The sequence below is a fragment of the Amia ocellicauda genome, chromosome 12 (assembly GCF_036373705.1).
Source record: "Amia ocellicauda isolate fAmiCal2 chromosome 12, fAmiCal2.hap1, whole genome shotgun sequence".
Taxonomy (NCBI): Eukaryota; Metazoa; Chordata; class Actinopteri; order Amiiformes; family Amiidae; genus Amia; species Amia ocellicauda.
In genome coordinates, this window is record NC_089861.1 from 35,970,682 (window position 1) to 35,989,045 (window position 18,364).

Consider the following 18,364-nt stretch of genomic DNA (forward strand, 5'->3'; position numbering starts at 1 on the left):
ATGTCAGAGTGTGAGTGAAGACAAGAGACGGACCCAGTGACAATCTCTCTTTATTGTAACTACACAGAGATGATGTCAGAATTATCTTGTAATACAGCAATTCTACTAAATATACACAATAATTAGACTGAAAAAGCACAAAAACTATATTAGAGATCCAGCTTTACAGATTGTATACAGTTTATTGATTGTTGAAGCAGAAAGACTGTGCCCGGGACTCTGCAGGTACCTCCCCAGTCCTACTCCTCTTCACAGCACAGCACCATATAGCCCAGAACAGTACAGCACAACATAATGCAAAAATGATCTTAAAACCTCCTTTAGTCTATATATGGGGATAATTATTCTAGTCTGTATATGGTCAGAACTCTTGCATGAAAGGGTTAAACATGAAAATGACTGAGCTGCTTTTTCCAAGACTTCCTCACAGTGGGGTTTGGGTAGGTTGGTGGTTGTAACCTTACTGTCTCTCACTGCAGTAGTTTGACAGTCTTGTAGGCTATGTACATACAGGTGGAATGCTGAGACACTGCTGGAACAAAGACTATCTTATGGGTCAAAAATAATTTAAAACAGTCTTATATTCACAAAGACACCCAGTTCCCTCTCCTCACTCTTTGTCCATCTCTCTCCACCCACCTCTCAACTTGATTTATCCCCTGTACCCAGCATGTTTTCTCTCTCTAACTTGTATCTCTTTCTTCCCTGATTTTTCCCCTCTCTTCTACCTGCCTCTACCCACCTCCCTCCTCACTGGGCCATCTGTACCACAACTGCCTTCCAAGCCTTGTCCTTGTCGAACTCTCTCACTGTGCCATTGGACACCTGCTGTATGAGATAGAAAAATTGATAGATATTAGATGATAAAAAGGAGGAAAGAGGATGGGAGAGGAGACCCAAGTTAGAGTCTAACTATTAATTTCCCGCTACATTTTAACATTTGTTTTTCCTGTGAAATGTGTCTACATTTGTATGTGCTAGTCTCTTAGTGTCTTAATGTCCCTTTGTCCCAGTGCCAGTGCACAAGTCTTTATATGTGTCAGTTTCCCTTTTCTGGGCGACTCTGTGTCTCACTATGTCAATGTCTTGGTATCAATGTGTACCTCGTTTGGTCGGCTGTGGTGCTGTGAGTACGGGGGGCTGCCCCAGGCAGACACACCCAGGCGGAACTCGGTCTTGTAGGAGACGCAGTGAAGCACAGTGGCCAGAGTCAGCATGGCCTGCACCAGCAGTAGCACCATTAGAATCAGCAGCAGCACGTCATAGGATTGCTGCAGACAGACAGATTCGGTGTTACACTGCATTTAACTTCACATGCAATAATTAGGGCCCTTCTTTGAAACCTACTTTCTAAGGCTGCACTTGATTCCTTCCCGTGCAAGGTGGTTCGTTTAAATAAACCACTTATTGATTAATAATCTCACAGGTCTCAATTCATTGTTTAATTAAGGTGCATTGACTAATTGATTAAGGGCCAGCATCTACAGACATGAGACATGCATCCCTTTATTACTAATGTCTCATTCAATATTTTTAGAATGTGTACAGAAATAATGTAAGCATTTTCATTTTACTAGTAGATAACATAATTTGTCAACTAAACTCTAGTTGTCGATCTCAGTGGTTTTCTGAGTTTCTGGTGATACATGTCGGTCTATTGTTAATTCAAATGTGATCCAAAACTTAATTTGCAAGTTAATATTAAATTATAACCATCAGTGAACAGCATATCAGATGTATATTTCCTGAGTTAGCTCAATTAAATGCTTTTTGTCTTTAACACAATAATGTATTAAATTATCATTCATACTAATTTGTCTAATTAGTCAAATTTGTTGATTTAACTGTGAATTAAATTACCATAACTGGAGACTGCAGGTACCTCTAGGGCATAGCAGTTGAATTACAATTGAAAAAACAAGTCACAGAAAAGGCAGGGCCACAGCTATAATGCACTGTACGTGTTATACTGCAGCAACAGTAGTTAAAGTAGCAGTAGGATCAGAAGTGGTCTTAAGCTGAGGGGACACCAGTCTACATTTTGCTACAGAATGTAGACTGTTTATGGGTAGCCAATTATATTAACAATGATATACTGTATACATTAACACATTTATTTGTACAATAATATGATAATAATTATAGCCTAGAGAAAAATATTGACTTTGCATATATTCAGTATTTAATCATTAATAATATAATTAGCAAGCCATAAATAATCTATATTCTCTACAAAATGTAGAATGGTGTCCCCTAAAAGTAGAATCGGTCAGTAAAGTAGATTGGTGGTAAAATAACACAGTTAATACCAGGGGTGGATCTTAAGAATTTGTAGCAATATCCAGTCGGGTTAGTAGCCCAAAATGTCCACTAGCCTGGCTGAAATGTTACTAGCCCTGTTTGTAACTCTATTTACAGAGTTCCAAATAGGGCTAGTAGTAGTTTAAATGGATGTTATATATATATATATATATATATATATATATATATATATTAGTTTCCGTAACATTCCCAGTATTCATGTTAAGTTAGTCTGTGAGTAGCGGTATTTGAATCAAATCAATAACACCAGAGGCGGACTGGCCGGCGGGAGCACTGGGACATTTCCCGGTTGCCTAAGGGTCGTTTTGGCCTTCCTCGAATAGTCAACTTGACCAGCGATAATATACCAAGCAGGAATGAGATGACGGCGTATTCACGCATCAGGCGCAACTCTCAGGCCGCGTTCACGACACGCATACTTAGCCTGTGGAACCGAGTTACTCGTCTGCATGAAATCAGCCGGAAAACACGTCACAATGCGACGCATCCACAGGCTGCAAAGTCTGCACAGCCGCGCAGCTTCTCCAGAGGGACTGCGCTGGCGCAGCCGCGGCTTCAAAACAAACAAAGGAGCGCTGAGTGACAAAGACGTGCGTGTCAGCCAGAGACAGAGACACTGCATGTGCAGCGCCACATAGTCAGGGGGTGTGAATCACCCTTGAGTCATATCATGAAGGATCTTATTAATTTAATGCTAGATATGGCTAAGTACAACAGAAATATAATATTTTAAAGATTGACAGTTCAACAATAAAATAATATGCATGTGTAGTGGTGTACGTATACATTATAACCTAATTTCCACGTATTATGTGAATTTGTAAGTTGCACACCTGGCAAGGAAATCCATAATAATACAAAATATTGTGCATGTGTATTTCTCTGAATGCACAGGTTTAATGTATATTCGAAACCAGTGTATATATAATATTGTAAACACACAAACAAAATCTGTTCTAGTTAATTTGATCAGTATGTGAATATTTAACCCTTAAGTGTCCCAACAACGAGTAGGAATAAAGATTTCTATTAATTAAAGATTATTAACGAATCGTAAAGCTACTTAATCTGATATGAACTGATTAAATGGCCCATTTTCTGATTACACTGTAAAGTGTGAAGCTGGTGGGAGATTCGATTGCATTAACTTCTAGGGAATAGGACTGATTTCTCTAAACAGCGACTCCATGTTTGTTCTGCTGAGTCTGCAGCTTCAAAGCCAAAGCTGTCCACGCTCCGTCTGCGCAGACCGTGACGTCACACGCAGACTCGCGTCTGCAGTCTAGCCGGCAGAGAAGTGTCGTGAACGCGGCCTCACTCTCTCGTATCCTAATGTAGCCCACTGATATACTAATGATAGTGAGTATGAATAGTCTTTTCTTTGCAAAGGTGGACAAGGAAGCAGCAGCAGCACTAGAGCTTCAGGTTCTCCTGCACAACTGGAGATGGTCAGTTCAGAGTCAGACTCAAGAGCAGGAACCTTTGGCTACAATTTAAGAGCACAAACCTAAACATGTAGGCTATGATTGTAGATTAATATGTGCTTTATTTATGAGATTATCAGTAGGACTTTTAATCGGGGGGCATACAATTGATGACTGCACAAGTAATACAAGTTTAAGTTTAGGTTATTATCTTAATATTAATCTCATTCTGCAGAGCAACCAGAGAGAGAGGTTCGGAGCCCAGTACAGGGAAAATAGAACGGGACAGCAAAAGCACTGAAAATCCATTTGAGTATTTAGGATTTTGACTTATTTTTTCAGTACCACCCAAAACAAACCGCTCAAAGAGTCATTGCCAATGTATTCCACTCCAAAGATGGCACAAAAAGAAAATGGCTGATATACAATTAAGTAACTTACTGTGAAGTAGCTATGCTATGACTCTTCCTTAACAGGCTGACAAGGGTGAAAGAAAATTTGCTGTGAGTTAAAGGTTTTGTACAGAGGCATGTTTTTTGGACTTTCGTATTATACTTGCAGTTATGTAGCCAATGTTCAATTTCATTGACTCAGTGTATAGATGTGTTTATTTTTGCTGTTTGCTTTATGGACACCAGTGTGTGAACATTGTAATCCAATTTTTTTTGTAGGAGTGCTTTTTTGACTTTTGTATTAATCTTACTTACATTGTTATAGTTTATGTTCACATTCAGAGAGTGTGTGTATGTGAAGTTTTTTGATACTTTTGATATGCTTGATGCTTGAATATAAAGATAATAATTTGAACATTTGAGCTAACTGTATATCTCATTGTCTTTTTAAAAAGTGTAGGCTAATTGTTTTATGTGTCTAGCCTTGTACATTTGTTTGTGCTACAATTGGTGTATTCCTAGTGAGTTTTTGAGGGTGCACCCATAGCCATAGCATACCTTGAAAACTCGGGTGTTCAGATAGGCTACTTGTTGGTCAGTCCCAAATGTTTGTATTTTGTAATGTGGATACCTTTCTTCCCAGATGAACATAGTGGCCAAATTTATAACTAATTTGATACCAGTTACATCAACAAATAGGGTTAGTCTACAAAATTAGCGGTCTCGTGGTTTGCGTGAACAGGGTGGACTGGGATGGAGTCATATTCCCGGCCTGAATTATTGTTTCAGTCCACCCCTGAATGACACAACAATATAACTACTATACATATATTCTAATGCACAATATTATATAACCACTTGAGAGAACAATTTTGTAACTGTAAGTGACCAAATAATATCCCAACAACTGTAAATTGTCAATGTAATATTATGAGGATACAGGGTATTATGCAAAAATATATGTTTAATATTATTTAAATACTGCATATAAAAGAACATGTGCACAAAGTATAATTGAAGCTGACCTCACATTTGTGAAGGATGTACATATTTACATACATAAACACTCCAAGACCCAAACCATTTTGCAAATATACTATTCTCTCCACTTCATTCTGGTCGAAGTTGCAGGGCCATAAAAAGCTCGAATGGTCCTTTTTTGCCAGAGCACTACCGTTCAAAAGTTTTAGAACACCTAATTTTTTCCAGTTTTTATTGAAATTTATGCAGTTTAATGTCTCAGTGTACTCTGAAAATAATGTATAGAACGCGTCCCAGAGCTAAAATGCCTCGGTTCCACTGGCGGACGCGTCTGAAGGCTTAACGGGTGTTTCCACTGGCTTAAGTGGAATACAACAGCAGTCAGGCAGCTGGTTTAACAGGAGACTAACAGTCACCGCAGTGCTGCTCAATACCCGGATCAAACACTCGCATCAGTGCCGCCGGATCTTAATCTGCTTCGTACAAAGCCTTTTTATGATCCGGATCTAGTGAGCCCGGATCCGATTCTGTGTTTGGATCCTGTTTTTTGATCCTGTTAGTACTAGGACTGTAGACTAATGTGTTTGTTATTCATATGCAATAGGTGTTTCAGCAAAAAAAATGTAATTATAATTTAATTTAGTTATATCTTTAATATTAGAATAGCTGAAACATTAGTTTAAACGGCACAAAGCGGCACAAACGTAGCACAAACGAAAGAGATATGTTTGGTTTGATTCTGATGTTGTGGGGGGGCTGAGTGACGTCACTCGTTTAATAAAAAATCATGAATAACGTTAAAACCATAATAGTTCAAACATTAGCTACATTATGTCGGAAGATATAATCTCAAGTGTCGCGTGTTATCATGAAGAAATTACTGTTTTATTAGCCGTATGGAGTGAAATCCACGTACAGAAACAATGACTGCTTATCCGAGTGCATTAAAAACTTGGATTTCACAGGACCCCGGTAATTTGCCCTGACTAGTTAAACATAAACTGAAGAAGGATAATAATTGGATCGGTAGCAGCCGATTTTATTAATATTTTATGAACAACTGGATGGTGTTTCAGGGTGTTGTTTTGTGAATGGTGTGCAGGGACAATCCGCAGAGACAATCAGTAGGAAGGTGAACACGATTTATTTAACGTGTGCCCGTTTACAAGTTAAATTAATGAATAAATAAATACAGCAGATTTGGGTTTCCCTCTATAACATTAAGGATTGGTTTAATAAATGCATCCATAAGTCCATAAACGCCATGACTGCAATGTGCACACTTTAGGTAAATTATAACCTGCTATATTGTAGCTGGATGATTAATCAACTGTAACTTATCCTGGTTAAGGGCGTCTGCTAAGTAAATTAGCCCTGCTTTCCTCAAAGACTTTGTCTTCAAGTAACTATGGTGGAAAACCCTGCTTGCAAAGAACCTTGGAGCCTTCAAACCAGTGGAAAATCTTTTTGGAAAAGACTCTACTTTTGCGAAACCCCAACCTCGTGCCGTGTGCTTTTATCTGATCCTGAAGGCAGAGAGGCCTCTCTGCGACGAAGTTCAGATAAGTTTAACAGTTTGGAGTTTATTATTCATGACATTTGAGAAATCAATTAGAAATGTTATTCTGTGAGTCATTAACTTTAGAATGTGTAATATCATTTAGTATTTTCTTAAATATAAATGAGTGCTGCATTAAACTGTTTTGTTTGACAATTTTAGAAATAAAATAAAAAGTCAACGCCAAGAAATACTGTTTAGTCTGAAATTGACACACGTTAATAGACACTAGATTATAGGTGGTCCTGCCTATCCTTAATCATTGAACAGTAATTAATTAGGGAGAATTGTGGTAACAAGAAATGATAGAATCTTTCTTGTCACCCAAACGTAAATGAGACTGATATATATAACGAGAAGTTATTTGACATAAATACTAACCTGCATAGTTATTTTGATGTCCGACTAACAATACTAATGAGAGACTCACCTTCGTCTTACTAACCGGTATTGTAGTCAAATGTGTTTGTAATTTTGTTTAACGATTTGTGTGTTATCATATGCGATTCCATGTTCTTTGATTTGGTCACGGAAGTGATTTGTCTTTGATTTGTTGATCTTGAGTGAATTTGTATTAGTTTTTCCCTTTTTGTACAACTAGTGTAGTGCTATATTTTATCTTTGTTTTTAATACATTTGTAGAATTTATATCTTTGGAATTGGTGTATGTTACGCTACACTGCCATCACCGGGCTGCCGCACTGACCCGCCGGCCTACCAGTAATGAGCATCGAAGGCAGCCCCGGGGAGATGAGCCAATCGCCCCCGCGCCACACCAGCAGCACCAGGTGGGGACGCCGATGGAGCGGGACCACGACCTCACCTGCACCCACCTAATCAGTGCAGGCATCCAACAGAAACGCCAGTATGACCAGCACAGCAGGGGCCCTGGACTCGCCGTGAGAGAATGAGTCTGGGCCCATAGCCCCCACTATAAGAAGGGACTGTCCCCTGAGCTTACCCTAGCTAGGGGAGGCCCCCGCGATGGATGCTGATGTTGGATGCTGCACCCAGACCACCTGGCTCCCTAACAAGCTCCCCAGCTCCCTGAACTGCCGGCGGGGAGTGGCCCGTCAGCTGGGCCAGAGGAATCAGGGACACCGCACATCACGACCCCCAACGAGGAATGAGGTGAGGGGCCTGGGGACTCGTAGCCCTTACCGCCAGCGTCGACCCCCCACTCGGATGGCGGACTTTGATTGTAGCCTGGCTGAACTGTTTGAGGCCGCCGGGACAGTCGGCACTGAGAGGGGGGCTTTGTAACGATCTGGGACTGGGGGGGGTCATGTGCGGTATGTGAAGACATGTTTTGTGTTACGTTCTGTATGTGTTAATGTAACTGTTTAGTTACTTCTGGGGGTCAGGGGTCAGATGATTATTAACATGATTATGAAGATGATTATTAACATGATTATGTGCATTGGATTAGCCAATAAGCGCACTGGCTACCGCCCACTAGCTCTGATTGACAGAGTTTTGTCACATTGAAAAAGAAAAAGAAATACAAGAGACGTTATGAAATGTGGAAGCGCACTGAGAAATATAAATAGCAAAGAGACAAACAGGAAATAAATATATACGTGTTGAAACTAATGAATGAATAAATAAATGTTGAAATAAATAAACAAATAAATAGATGCATAAATAGATAGATAGGCCTAAATGTCCATGTATTTGTTTAATCATGTATTTATTTTCTCTGTGTATTTATTTTAAATTTCAGTATGGATAGTCTTCCACACTCAGAAACCGTGTAACTCCATGAAATTAAATATAGTTGTAAAAAATATATATACCTAAAAAACATCATCCATGCATCATAATTCGAACCCTCAAAATACCAGACTCACAGTCGTGCGCCTTAACCACTACATATAGCATACCTATATATGTATATGTATGTGTTCTATAGCTCCACAATACATTGTATAAAGCCTAAAATAAATGCAATAGAGTAAAATGCAGGACTTAATTTAACACATCCCTTTATCTATACAGTGAGGGAATAAAGTATTTCATCCCCTGCTGATTTTTACGTTTGCCCACTGACAAAGAAATGATCAGTCTATAATTTTAAGGGTAGGTGTATTTTAACAGTGAGAGACAGAAATAACAACAAAAAAATCCAGAAAAATGCATTTCAAAAAAGTTATAAATTGATTTGCATGTTAATGAGGGAAATAAGTATTTGATCCCCTATCAATCAGCAAGATTTCAGGCTCCCAGGTGTCTTTTATACAGGTAACGAGCTGAGATTAGGAGCACTCTCTTAAAGGGAGTGCTCCTAATCTCAGGTCGTTACCTGTATAAAAGACACCTGTCCACAGAAGCAATCAATCAATCAGATTCCAAACTCTCCACCATGGCCAAGACCAAAGAGCTGTCCAAGGATGTCAGGGACAAGATTGTAGACCTACACAAGGCTGGAATGGGCTACAAGACCATCGCCAAGCAGCTTGGTGAGAAGGTGACAACAGTTGGTGCGATTATTCGCAAATGGAAGAAACCCTCGGTCTGGGGCTCCATGCAAGATCTCACCTCGTGGAGTTTCAATGATCATGAGAACAGTGAAGAATCAGCCCAGAACTACACGGGAGGATCTTGTTAATGATCTCAAGGCAGCTGGGACCATAGTCACCAAGAAAACTATTGGTAACACACTACGCCGTGAAGGACTGAAATCCTGCAGCGCCCGCAAGGTCCCCCTGCTCAAGAAAGCACATGTACAGGCCCGTCTGAAGTTTGCCAACATCTGAATGATTCAGAGGAGAACTGGGTGAAAGTGTTGTGGTCAGATGAGACCAAAATCGAGCTCTTTGGCATCATCTCAACTCGCCTTGTTTGGAGGAGGAGGAATGACCCCAAGAACACCATCCCCACCGTCAAACATGGAGGTGGAAACATTATGCTTTGGGGGTGTTTTTCTGCTAAGGGGACAGGACAACTGCACCGCATCAAAGGGACGATGGACAGGGCCATGTACCGTCAAATCTTGGGTGAGAACCTCCTTCCCTCAGCCAGGGCATTGAAAATGGGTCGTGGATGGGTATTCCAGCATGACAATGACCCAAAACACACAGCCAAGGCAACAAAGGAGTGGCTCAAGAAGAAGCACATTAAGGTCCTGGAGTGGCCTAGCCAGTCTCCAGACCTTAATCCCATAGAAAATCTGTGGAGGGAGCTGAAGGTTCGAGTTGCCAAACTTCAGCCTCGAAACCTTAATGACTTGGAGAGGATCTGCAAAGAGGAGTGGGACAAAATCCCTCCTGAGATGTGTGCAAACCTGGTGGCCAGCTACAAGAAACATCTGACCCCTGTGATTGCCAACAAGGGTTTTGCCACCAAGTACTAAGTTGAAGGGGTCAAATACTTATTTCACTCATTAACATGCAAATCAATGTATAACTTTTTTGAAATGCGTTTTTCTGGATTTTTTTGTTGTTATTCTGTCTCTCACTGTTAAAATACACCTACCATTAAAATTATAGACTGATCATTTCTTTGTCATTGGGCAAACGTACAAAATCAGCAGGGGATCAAATACTTTTTTCCCTCACTGTAGATACCGTGTGAGCGAGTAGATGTGTCTCTGTAAATGTTCTCGAATAAAAACAAACAAAATACAAACTATTAAGTTTTAACTTCCCCTGAAACACGTCTGTCCGCCATTGTCTGCGTCTGACTTCCGACCACTTTCTATGACAACATTGTAAAAGCAGACAGTCTACATCTTCTTCTTCATAATCATCACTGGTATTTTATGGGTTCGAATTATGATGTAAGGATGATGGTTTTTAGGTATATATATTTTTTACAACTATATTTAATTTCATGGAGTTACACGGTTTCAGAGTGTGGAGGACGTCTTGAAATGTAAAATAAATACACAGAGAAAATAAATACATGATTAAACAAATACATGGACATCTAATCTATTTGTTTATTTCAAAATTTATTTATTCATTCAATAGTTTCAACACGTATATATTTATTTCCTGTTTGTCTCTTTACTATTTATATTTCTCAGTGCGCTTCTACATTTCATAGCATCTCTTGCATTTCTTTTTCTTTTTCAATGTGACAAAACTCTGTCAATCAGAGCTAGTGGGCGGTAGCCAGTGCGCTTATTGGCTTATCCAATGCACATAATCATCTTCATAATCATGTTAATAATCATCTTCATATTAATGTTAATAATCTTCATAATCATCTTCATGTTCATAATCACGAAATCAGGAAATCCATAATACATTCATAATGTTTTACATGTGTATTTCTTTCAAATTCAACATTTAATGTAGATTCGAAACCAGTGTAAATATAATAGTGTACAAAAAAAAAATGTTGTAATTGATCATTATGTTAGTATTTTACCCTTAAGTGTTCCAACAATGCGCAGGAATAAAATATTCTACAAATGTAATCGTATTGAGGGTCGTAAAGCTACTTAATCTGATATGAACTGATTCAATTGTTCATTTTCGGTCACGTCGCATTCCATACAATAGACTCCATTAAATCAATCCCACCTCAAAAAATTTCACACGCCTGACGGACTAGTGATAGGGACCGCAATCGGTTTAAAAATTATAATCAAATTAACCTTCTGGGTTGTTTATTATAAAGATGTTTACCTAACTTAATTTTCTGTATTACATTTAAAAAAAAAATGCGTCTGATCCTTACAAAGATGGCTTTTCTGTCAAAACATGTGCTTTGGTTTTCTTCCGGGCAGCGACATTGGTTCAATGGGAAGGGTTGGCACCAGAGGGGGCGTTTCTGTAGGTCACGCCCGTAAAAGCCTGCGCAGCTGGACACATTCATTTGCCGCAGTTCTGCGCAGATCTGTGCTTCTCCAACAATGTGTGGGATTTTGACTGAATCATTTTTTTGACCCAACAGCAGTACAGTTTGGTCTACACAAATCAAACTCATCCCCCAAAGATCAGAGACATTTGTCTGTCTTATGTACGATTGGCCGATGGATACATTTAACACATTTGCATTTAGTAAGTTTATATTTATGCAAAATAACTTAATTTGAACCATCTCCATTTTAATCGTAAAACGTTTGTAACTGGGATTAAAACAAACAAACAAATTCCCATATAAATCACACACACTGAATCACACAGACTTTTGCCTTAAAAAGAAGGGGAGCGATGGAAATTTTGGGTGCCGCCTGCCGGGACAAATGCAAGACACATGATCATCAAGATGGGTGTTTTTAAGTTACCAGTAGATGCGGATAAAAACAAAGTAGAACAAGATAATTTTTGACATGAGGTCGGAATTAGTTGTATTTTTACATACATTGGGTATATTGATGTTTGCTCATGTACGATTGATTTAATAGCGAGTTATAATCATAAGAGACAGCAGTGATCCTGAAATTAGACTCGTCTGAAATGTAAACTACTCGCTTGAGGCGAGCGGGCGAGCTTAATTTCCAGCCCTGGTTAATACATACAAAATACAATTCATCCAATCAGTGTCAGTTCAACATAATTTAAATACCCTAAATAAATTATTACCAACACTATAAAATTGGGTCATTCAAGGAAGTTAAGTTAGTCTATCTAATTCTGCAGCAATTAATCTTGTTGCATTAAACTAGGAGACCTTTTAATACTGATTGACAGGCCATTATACACAGTGCAAATATGTATTTCAACCCTTAACAAGAAATCGATAAAGAGAGTCTCCCTGACAGTGTCCTACACCGGTTTCAGCTTATTTATTTCTGACATTTTTCTTAATATTTTCTTGAGGTGAAGTAGGGAGTCACATGACTTTTCTCTCAACTATTTAACAATTGGTTAAATAATTGTATTATGTAATTTTACTTATTTGAAATCATAACTCATTTGACAATGTTGCTAGCAACAAAGGTGCCTGAAAATGAAGAATCAGTTAAACCAGCAGCAGTATTAACAAGAACAGTAGCACTGTCCCTATCTCACAACTAGGTTGTGCCAGAGCTGACCTTGGCAGTTGGCACATCGTGTTGGAAGATGTGGATGAAGCGCAGGATGCTGCAGGACAGGAACCCAGAAGCTGAGAAGAGCAGAGGTGATGTCACACTGCTGATCGCAATCAAGACCTCCACCTGGACAGAGAGACACACTGACATACTGATTGATGCACTGATTAACTGACTGAATAACACACTGACTGACTAAACACAGACTCACCAGGCACTTGCTGGGATATTCCGCCACAACATGGCTAGCAATAGCACTGGGGAAGCACTGCATACAGACACACCGATGGACAGAAAAACAGAGACACTCAGATTAATTTTGATCTTCAGCATTAACAAGGGGCCGCTGAGGGAAGATTGCCTGACTGGACCAGCTATAATTCTCCAACCACTCCCAGCTCCTTGGAATCTCACACCATCACCCAATCCCACCCCCCACCCTCTTTACCCACCCAGTCACTCCCAGCTCCCTGGACACATATCCATTATGAAACCAATTCCCTATCCATTCCCAGCCCAGCCCCCTTGAGGCACCAACAGGCTCCCTGCCTCTACCAAAGTTCCATCAACACAACTAAAATACATCCAACATTCTCCCAAGATAACAGAGTATTTACAACACCCCTCTCAAACTTCACCCTGCTCCCTGCCCTGACCAGCGCCTCTCCAGACTCACAGCCACCAGGATCCAGAAGAAGGTAACAGAGAGGTATGGTCCCGAGACCAGGGCATCCATGTTGAGAGCAATGATCCCTCCAAACACAGCGGACACACCCACTATCACCTCAATCACCTGCAGGGAGAGACAGTGAACTCCTTCAGATTGTGATTTGCATGCAGGCATTAGAAGGTACAAATCGGGGGGAACGCATTTAGGAGACAGAGGTGTGACTCACAGAATAGGACTTGAGCAGCCTGGAAGGGAAGTGCGGGGGTGTCAGCACCACTGGGGGGTCACAGGTAACAGTCTGCAGAAAGACAGGGGACACAGACACAGGGTGTTTCAGAGGGCAGACCAAGAGACAGATTGATACGCATATAATCTCATAGAGAATAAAAGCAGGTAGACAGACAATCAGGTAGTCTTTGGAGCTCTGTGGACAGACAGACAGACCCTGCGGCGGCTGCAGCAGTCCTCAGTTGAGCGGGCTGACAGGATGACAGTGCTGGCAAGCAGGACCTCCAGCAGGATCAGCAGGATCAGATTGAAGTTGATCTGAAGAGATGGAGACAGTAAGTGTGCTAAGGAGACAAACAGGGACAGACAGGAGGCTGAGGGCTGAATGGGGACAGACACACAGGGTTTAGGGGAGAGACAAGGGATAGATGTGGACAGTTCTTAATGATTTGCGAGGAAGAACACTAATGGCAGTAGGGGGATTTGTGGGTTGCCACTCACATTAATGGCAGTAGGGTTAAGAACCAGTTTGCAGCCAAACCAGACCAGGCAAGTCGTTGTCACAGCAAAGGTAGAGACGAACAGAACCTGGTAATCAGACACCTGCCAATTATACAGAAAGGCCTGTTAATCACACACTGGAGATGATTGGAGGAGCCCTGACTGGCTCAAAGCACAATCTTTTGGAGGGACTTCCCACAGATACAGAACCCTTGCAACACACAGAGCCAGGAAGGGGACAAAAGAGACAGGAACAGGCATGGAGAGGCAGACAGAAACAGAGAGGCAGAAAGAGAAAGGGATTAACAGACAGAGACAGGCTGTGACAGGAAGGACTCACCATGGAATGCCTGTTATTTGCAATAGCAAAGCTCACCATGGCTGCAGGGACACTCTGAAACATAGGACACGGGACACAGTGACAGTGCAATCACCACCAAGCCCCCCCACCACAGCATTCAGGCCTAGACACCCATCAAATCTATAGGACTGGAATTCTCCAGGCCAGGACTGGAGACTGTTACCTGATTCAGATTAATTAAATAAAGATAACAATGACAATTGAATTAATGGCAACAATTAAAACATGATGACTGGCAATAATGACTGTGTTTAATGTCAGTATAACGACTGAGAACGGTGATTAAGTGAAACTCACAGAGCCAGCAGCACAGCGCAGGTAGTCCATGGCTGAGGGGAACACGTTGCCCAGGTACAGGGAGAAGCCGGCCGTGATGAGGAGGCTGCCCTGCAACACAATGCACTTCAACCTCTAGCCACTAGGGGGAGACACTGTGCACTCTCCTTCCTCTTTCCCTCACCATTCTCTCCATTCCTCCTCCTCTTCTCTCACCCTATCCCTCCCTCTCTCTCTGCCCCTTCATCTCTCACGCTCCTCGCCCTCTCTGCCTCTTCTCTCTCACCCCTATGAGGATGCTGTAGAGCCATGCCCTGTAGCTGAGACAGGGGTGCAGTGTGGGGGAGGGCTGCAGGTCACTGGGTTTGACGTCAACAGTGTAGCTGTCACTGTCCCCGTGCTGCGCCCGCTCCAGCGTCGGTATGTGGTCATAACTAAACTCCTCCCGTGGAGCATCGTCTCGTGGCATCATTGTAGTGGCTGTGGGTGACACACCACAGAGAGAGAAGCACGAAACAAAGATAGTACGGTACAGTACAGATACAATACAGAGAGAAAGAGATACATTGTAGGTACAGTACACAGGTGTGTAGGTGCAGCTGAGTTGGTACTGTGCATCTTCTGCTTTCTGTCCTGATGCAGGTGGATCACTGCCCCACCTTTCCTCCAATTTGTTTGTCCAGTCCAGGAACCACGTGAGTTTGTGATTTGTGTTTGAAAGCTAACCACCCTGTATGCACTGTCTGAGCCATTCAGCTGCAAATAGCTATACTATAAGGACTGCCTGTAAACTCCCTCTTTCACTACTCAAAATAATCTCTAATGCACTCATAACATGACAATCCCCTTTTGCCAAGTCTCAGTTTTAAGATTGAAGGCAACAGAAGAAGGAGGGTCTCTGTCTTGTCTTACTCCCCAGAGCTGCCTCTCCCTCCCCCAACTATCTGCAAGGTACACATTAATAGTACCCGCTACTCATTCATAAATGCAAGATCCCGTGGCTCCTCCCTCCATCATCCATTCTCCACTTCTCCATCCACTCACCTGTATATCTGTGTGTGTCTGTCTGATGTGTCGGTATATCTGTCCGTATGCTGTTTAGAACTGGCAGTCACTAAGAGTGTCCCTCAGGCTACAGCTCAGCATTCCAGTGAAAGTCTGGATGTGCTTATCTGCTCTACTGGAACTATTGAAAAGTTTGGAAGAGGGTCTATTCAACCAGGGAACAAAACAGGCAGGCAAACAAGCTGTTACTGTGCCAGAGAGGAACACCCACTGCATCTTAATGAAGACTGCAAGAGAGTGGAAGAGAGGGGAGGGGGGAGCAAGAGAGAGGGAGAACAGCAGAGGAGAGAATAAGAGGGGGAATTAATGGATGATAACCATGACAGTGCTCACTGCAGACTGTACTCACTCACACACTGTCTCACTCTCTCACATTTTCTTATTCTCTCATACTCACACACTCTTACACACTCTCTCATACACTCAACCATTCACACTTACTGATTCTCTCTCTCTCACTATCTCTATTCTTACTCACTCAGATAATCATTCGATATTACAGGACATAGCTCAGGTCAGTCTCACTGCACTGGGCCCATGCTTGTTGCAGCAGGTGGCTACAGTCACTTTTAATTACAACATACAATCCACTTCATGTTTAAGTTGGAACAACTTAGATCAAATTCAGATTGATTTATTGGTTGCAGCAACTGAAAAGGGTCTCAATCAGTGAAAAATCACAATCTTTCTAGAACATGCAAGAAGGTGAACTGGGTTTCGGTGAGGCTGCAGACAACCAGAGATCTGGTGTTCATGCTCCATACTGTCAGTGGGCTGCAATACGCAGTAACCCCCCCCCACACACTCACATACACACATACTCATACTGGGCACTCTGTAACCATGGTGCCCTGTGCTGCCCCTGAGCAGGCAGGGAGGTGCTGTGAGGGAGATTGCTGGCACTGTGCCTGTCACTGAGATAAAGAGTAGGCTGTAAACAACACAGCTTATGATTATGTTAGTGATATTACAGACTTCTAATACTTTTGCTACCACCACAGCTACTGCTATGAATATGACTGTCCCTACTGTTGCTGGTACTGTCACTGCTGCATCTGCTTTTCCTGGTGTCACTGGAACTTTCCAGGACAGAAATGCAATGGTTTGAGATCCAAGGCTGAGCGTCTCACAGGCTGAGTCTCTCCACAGAACAATGGCCCCCTGTTCCCCACCTTCTGTGTTGCATAACAGGGCTGCTCCTGACCTTTTCTTCTCCCCCTTTCATCGTCTGTACTTTCCACTTCCCTACCTTTCTCCCCACCTCCCTCCCTCTCTGGATCACAGTAATTCTTGGGTTGCTTTCCTTTGTCTTTCTATTCAGACAGACATCACTTAACACTCCCTCCCCCCCACCTTTCTGTGTTTGTTTTTGTTCCTCTCCCATTCACCCCTTTTTGGAATAGCTCCTCTACTCTCTTGCCTGTGTCTTTCAGCAAAGGGGATTAAAATCTACTGAAAATACATGCAAGAAATGTTAAATAATGACATAGCAAAAACATTACATAGTGTACAGAAGTTTAATTTAAAAAAAGATATTACATAGAGAGAAATAGGGTACAGCACAAAGTACAGCATTATCAATACCAAACCATGCAGTACTGAAGTATATACATTTACACAATTCTCTTGCTTTTCTATTCCCTTAATGTACTTTTATTGCAAATCACTGTCTAGTAACAGGCACGTGCACAGGTAGAGCTCAACCTGTGCAGAGCTCATGCCCTTTTTCTGTAAGACTTCCAAAATGCCCTTTCTCCCGAGCACCCGCCCCCCGGACCGCAATTCTGCGGCTCCCCCCCCACCCCTGGAACACACTTTGGCGGCTTTACCCCCACCAATCGCACTGCGGCAGCTTTCCCCCCAACCCGGAACGCACTTCAGCGGCATCCCCCCCCTCGGAACACACTTATCACCGGGTGAACACAAGGTGCCCTGTTTGTGGCTTGAGCCCATGCCCCCCACAATGTCAGAGAACGCCACTGTCTAGTACACAGTAGCGACACAGCCCAGCTGTTCTTCAGAGAGATATCAGACTGACTGACTGAATGACTCAAAGAATTAATATCCTGGGCAGCAGAGAGTAGAAAGGTGCTTAACTCTTCCAGACCCTCCCTGAACCTTGTCTGACCCACTCTTACCCTTGCATGGTGACACACTGACACAGCTCCCCTTCAAAGCTGCAACTGTGCAGATATGATTATATACTGCTAAAAAAATAAAGGGAACACATAATCATCACAGTATAACACCAAGCCAATTAAACTTCAGGGATATCAATCTGTCCAGTTAGGAAGACTAAGCGATTGTGAATCAATGTCACCTGTTTTGGTGCAAATGAAAGTGAAAACAGGTGCACTGGAGAGGCAACAGCAAGACAACCCCCAAAAAGGGAATGGTTTTGCAGGTGGTGGCCACAGACAATTGCTCTCTCCTTATCCTTCCTGACTGATTCTTCTCTAGTTTTGCTAGTGTCCTTGTCACTACTGGTAGCATGAGGCTCACACTGAGCACATGTGACAGACGTGAAAGAGTCTGGAGACGTCATGGTGAAAGTTATGCTGCCTGCAACATCATCCAGCATGACCGGTTTGGCGGTGATGGTC

The 18,364-nt window shown here is 41.9% G+C and overlaps 1 protein-coding gene across 2 annotated transcripts; it reads right to left on the reverse strand.

The window, feature by feature from the left end:
* Window positions 1–33: 33 nt before the first annotated feature.
* On the reverse strand, window positions 34–15,899 carry mlc1 (modulator of VRAC current 1). Of its 2 annotated transcripts, XM_066719457.1 has the most exons (12): window positions 15,741–15,898; window positions 14,983–15,176; window positions 14,718–14,807; window positions 14,400–14,453; window positions 14,060–14,161; window positions 13,775–13,876; window positions 13,557–13,628; window positions 13,337–13,453; window positions 12,872–12,928; window positions 12,664–12,786; window positions 1,104–1,271; window positions 34–828 (listed from the first exon to the last, which is right to left on the reverse strand). In XM_066719457.1, exons 2-12 carry the CDS (start codon window positions 15,166–15,168, stop codon window positions 751–753), a joined length of 1,149 nt encoding a protein of 382 aa, XP_066575554.1. In that variant the 5' UTR covers window positions 15,169–15,176; window positions 15,741–15,898; the 3' UTR covers window positions 34–750. The 2 variants fall into 2 exon arrangements, with proteins under 2 accessions (XP_066575554.1, XP_066575555.1); XM_066719458.1 differs by lacking the exon at window positions 14,400–14,453 and having other exon boundaries at window positions 15,741–15,899.
* Window positions 15,900–18,364: the final 2,465 nt, after the last annotated feature.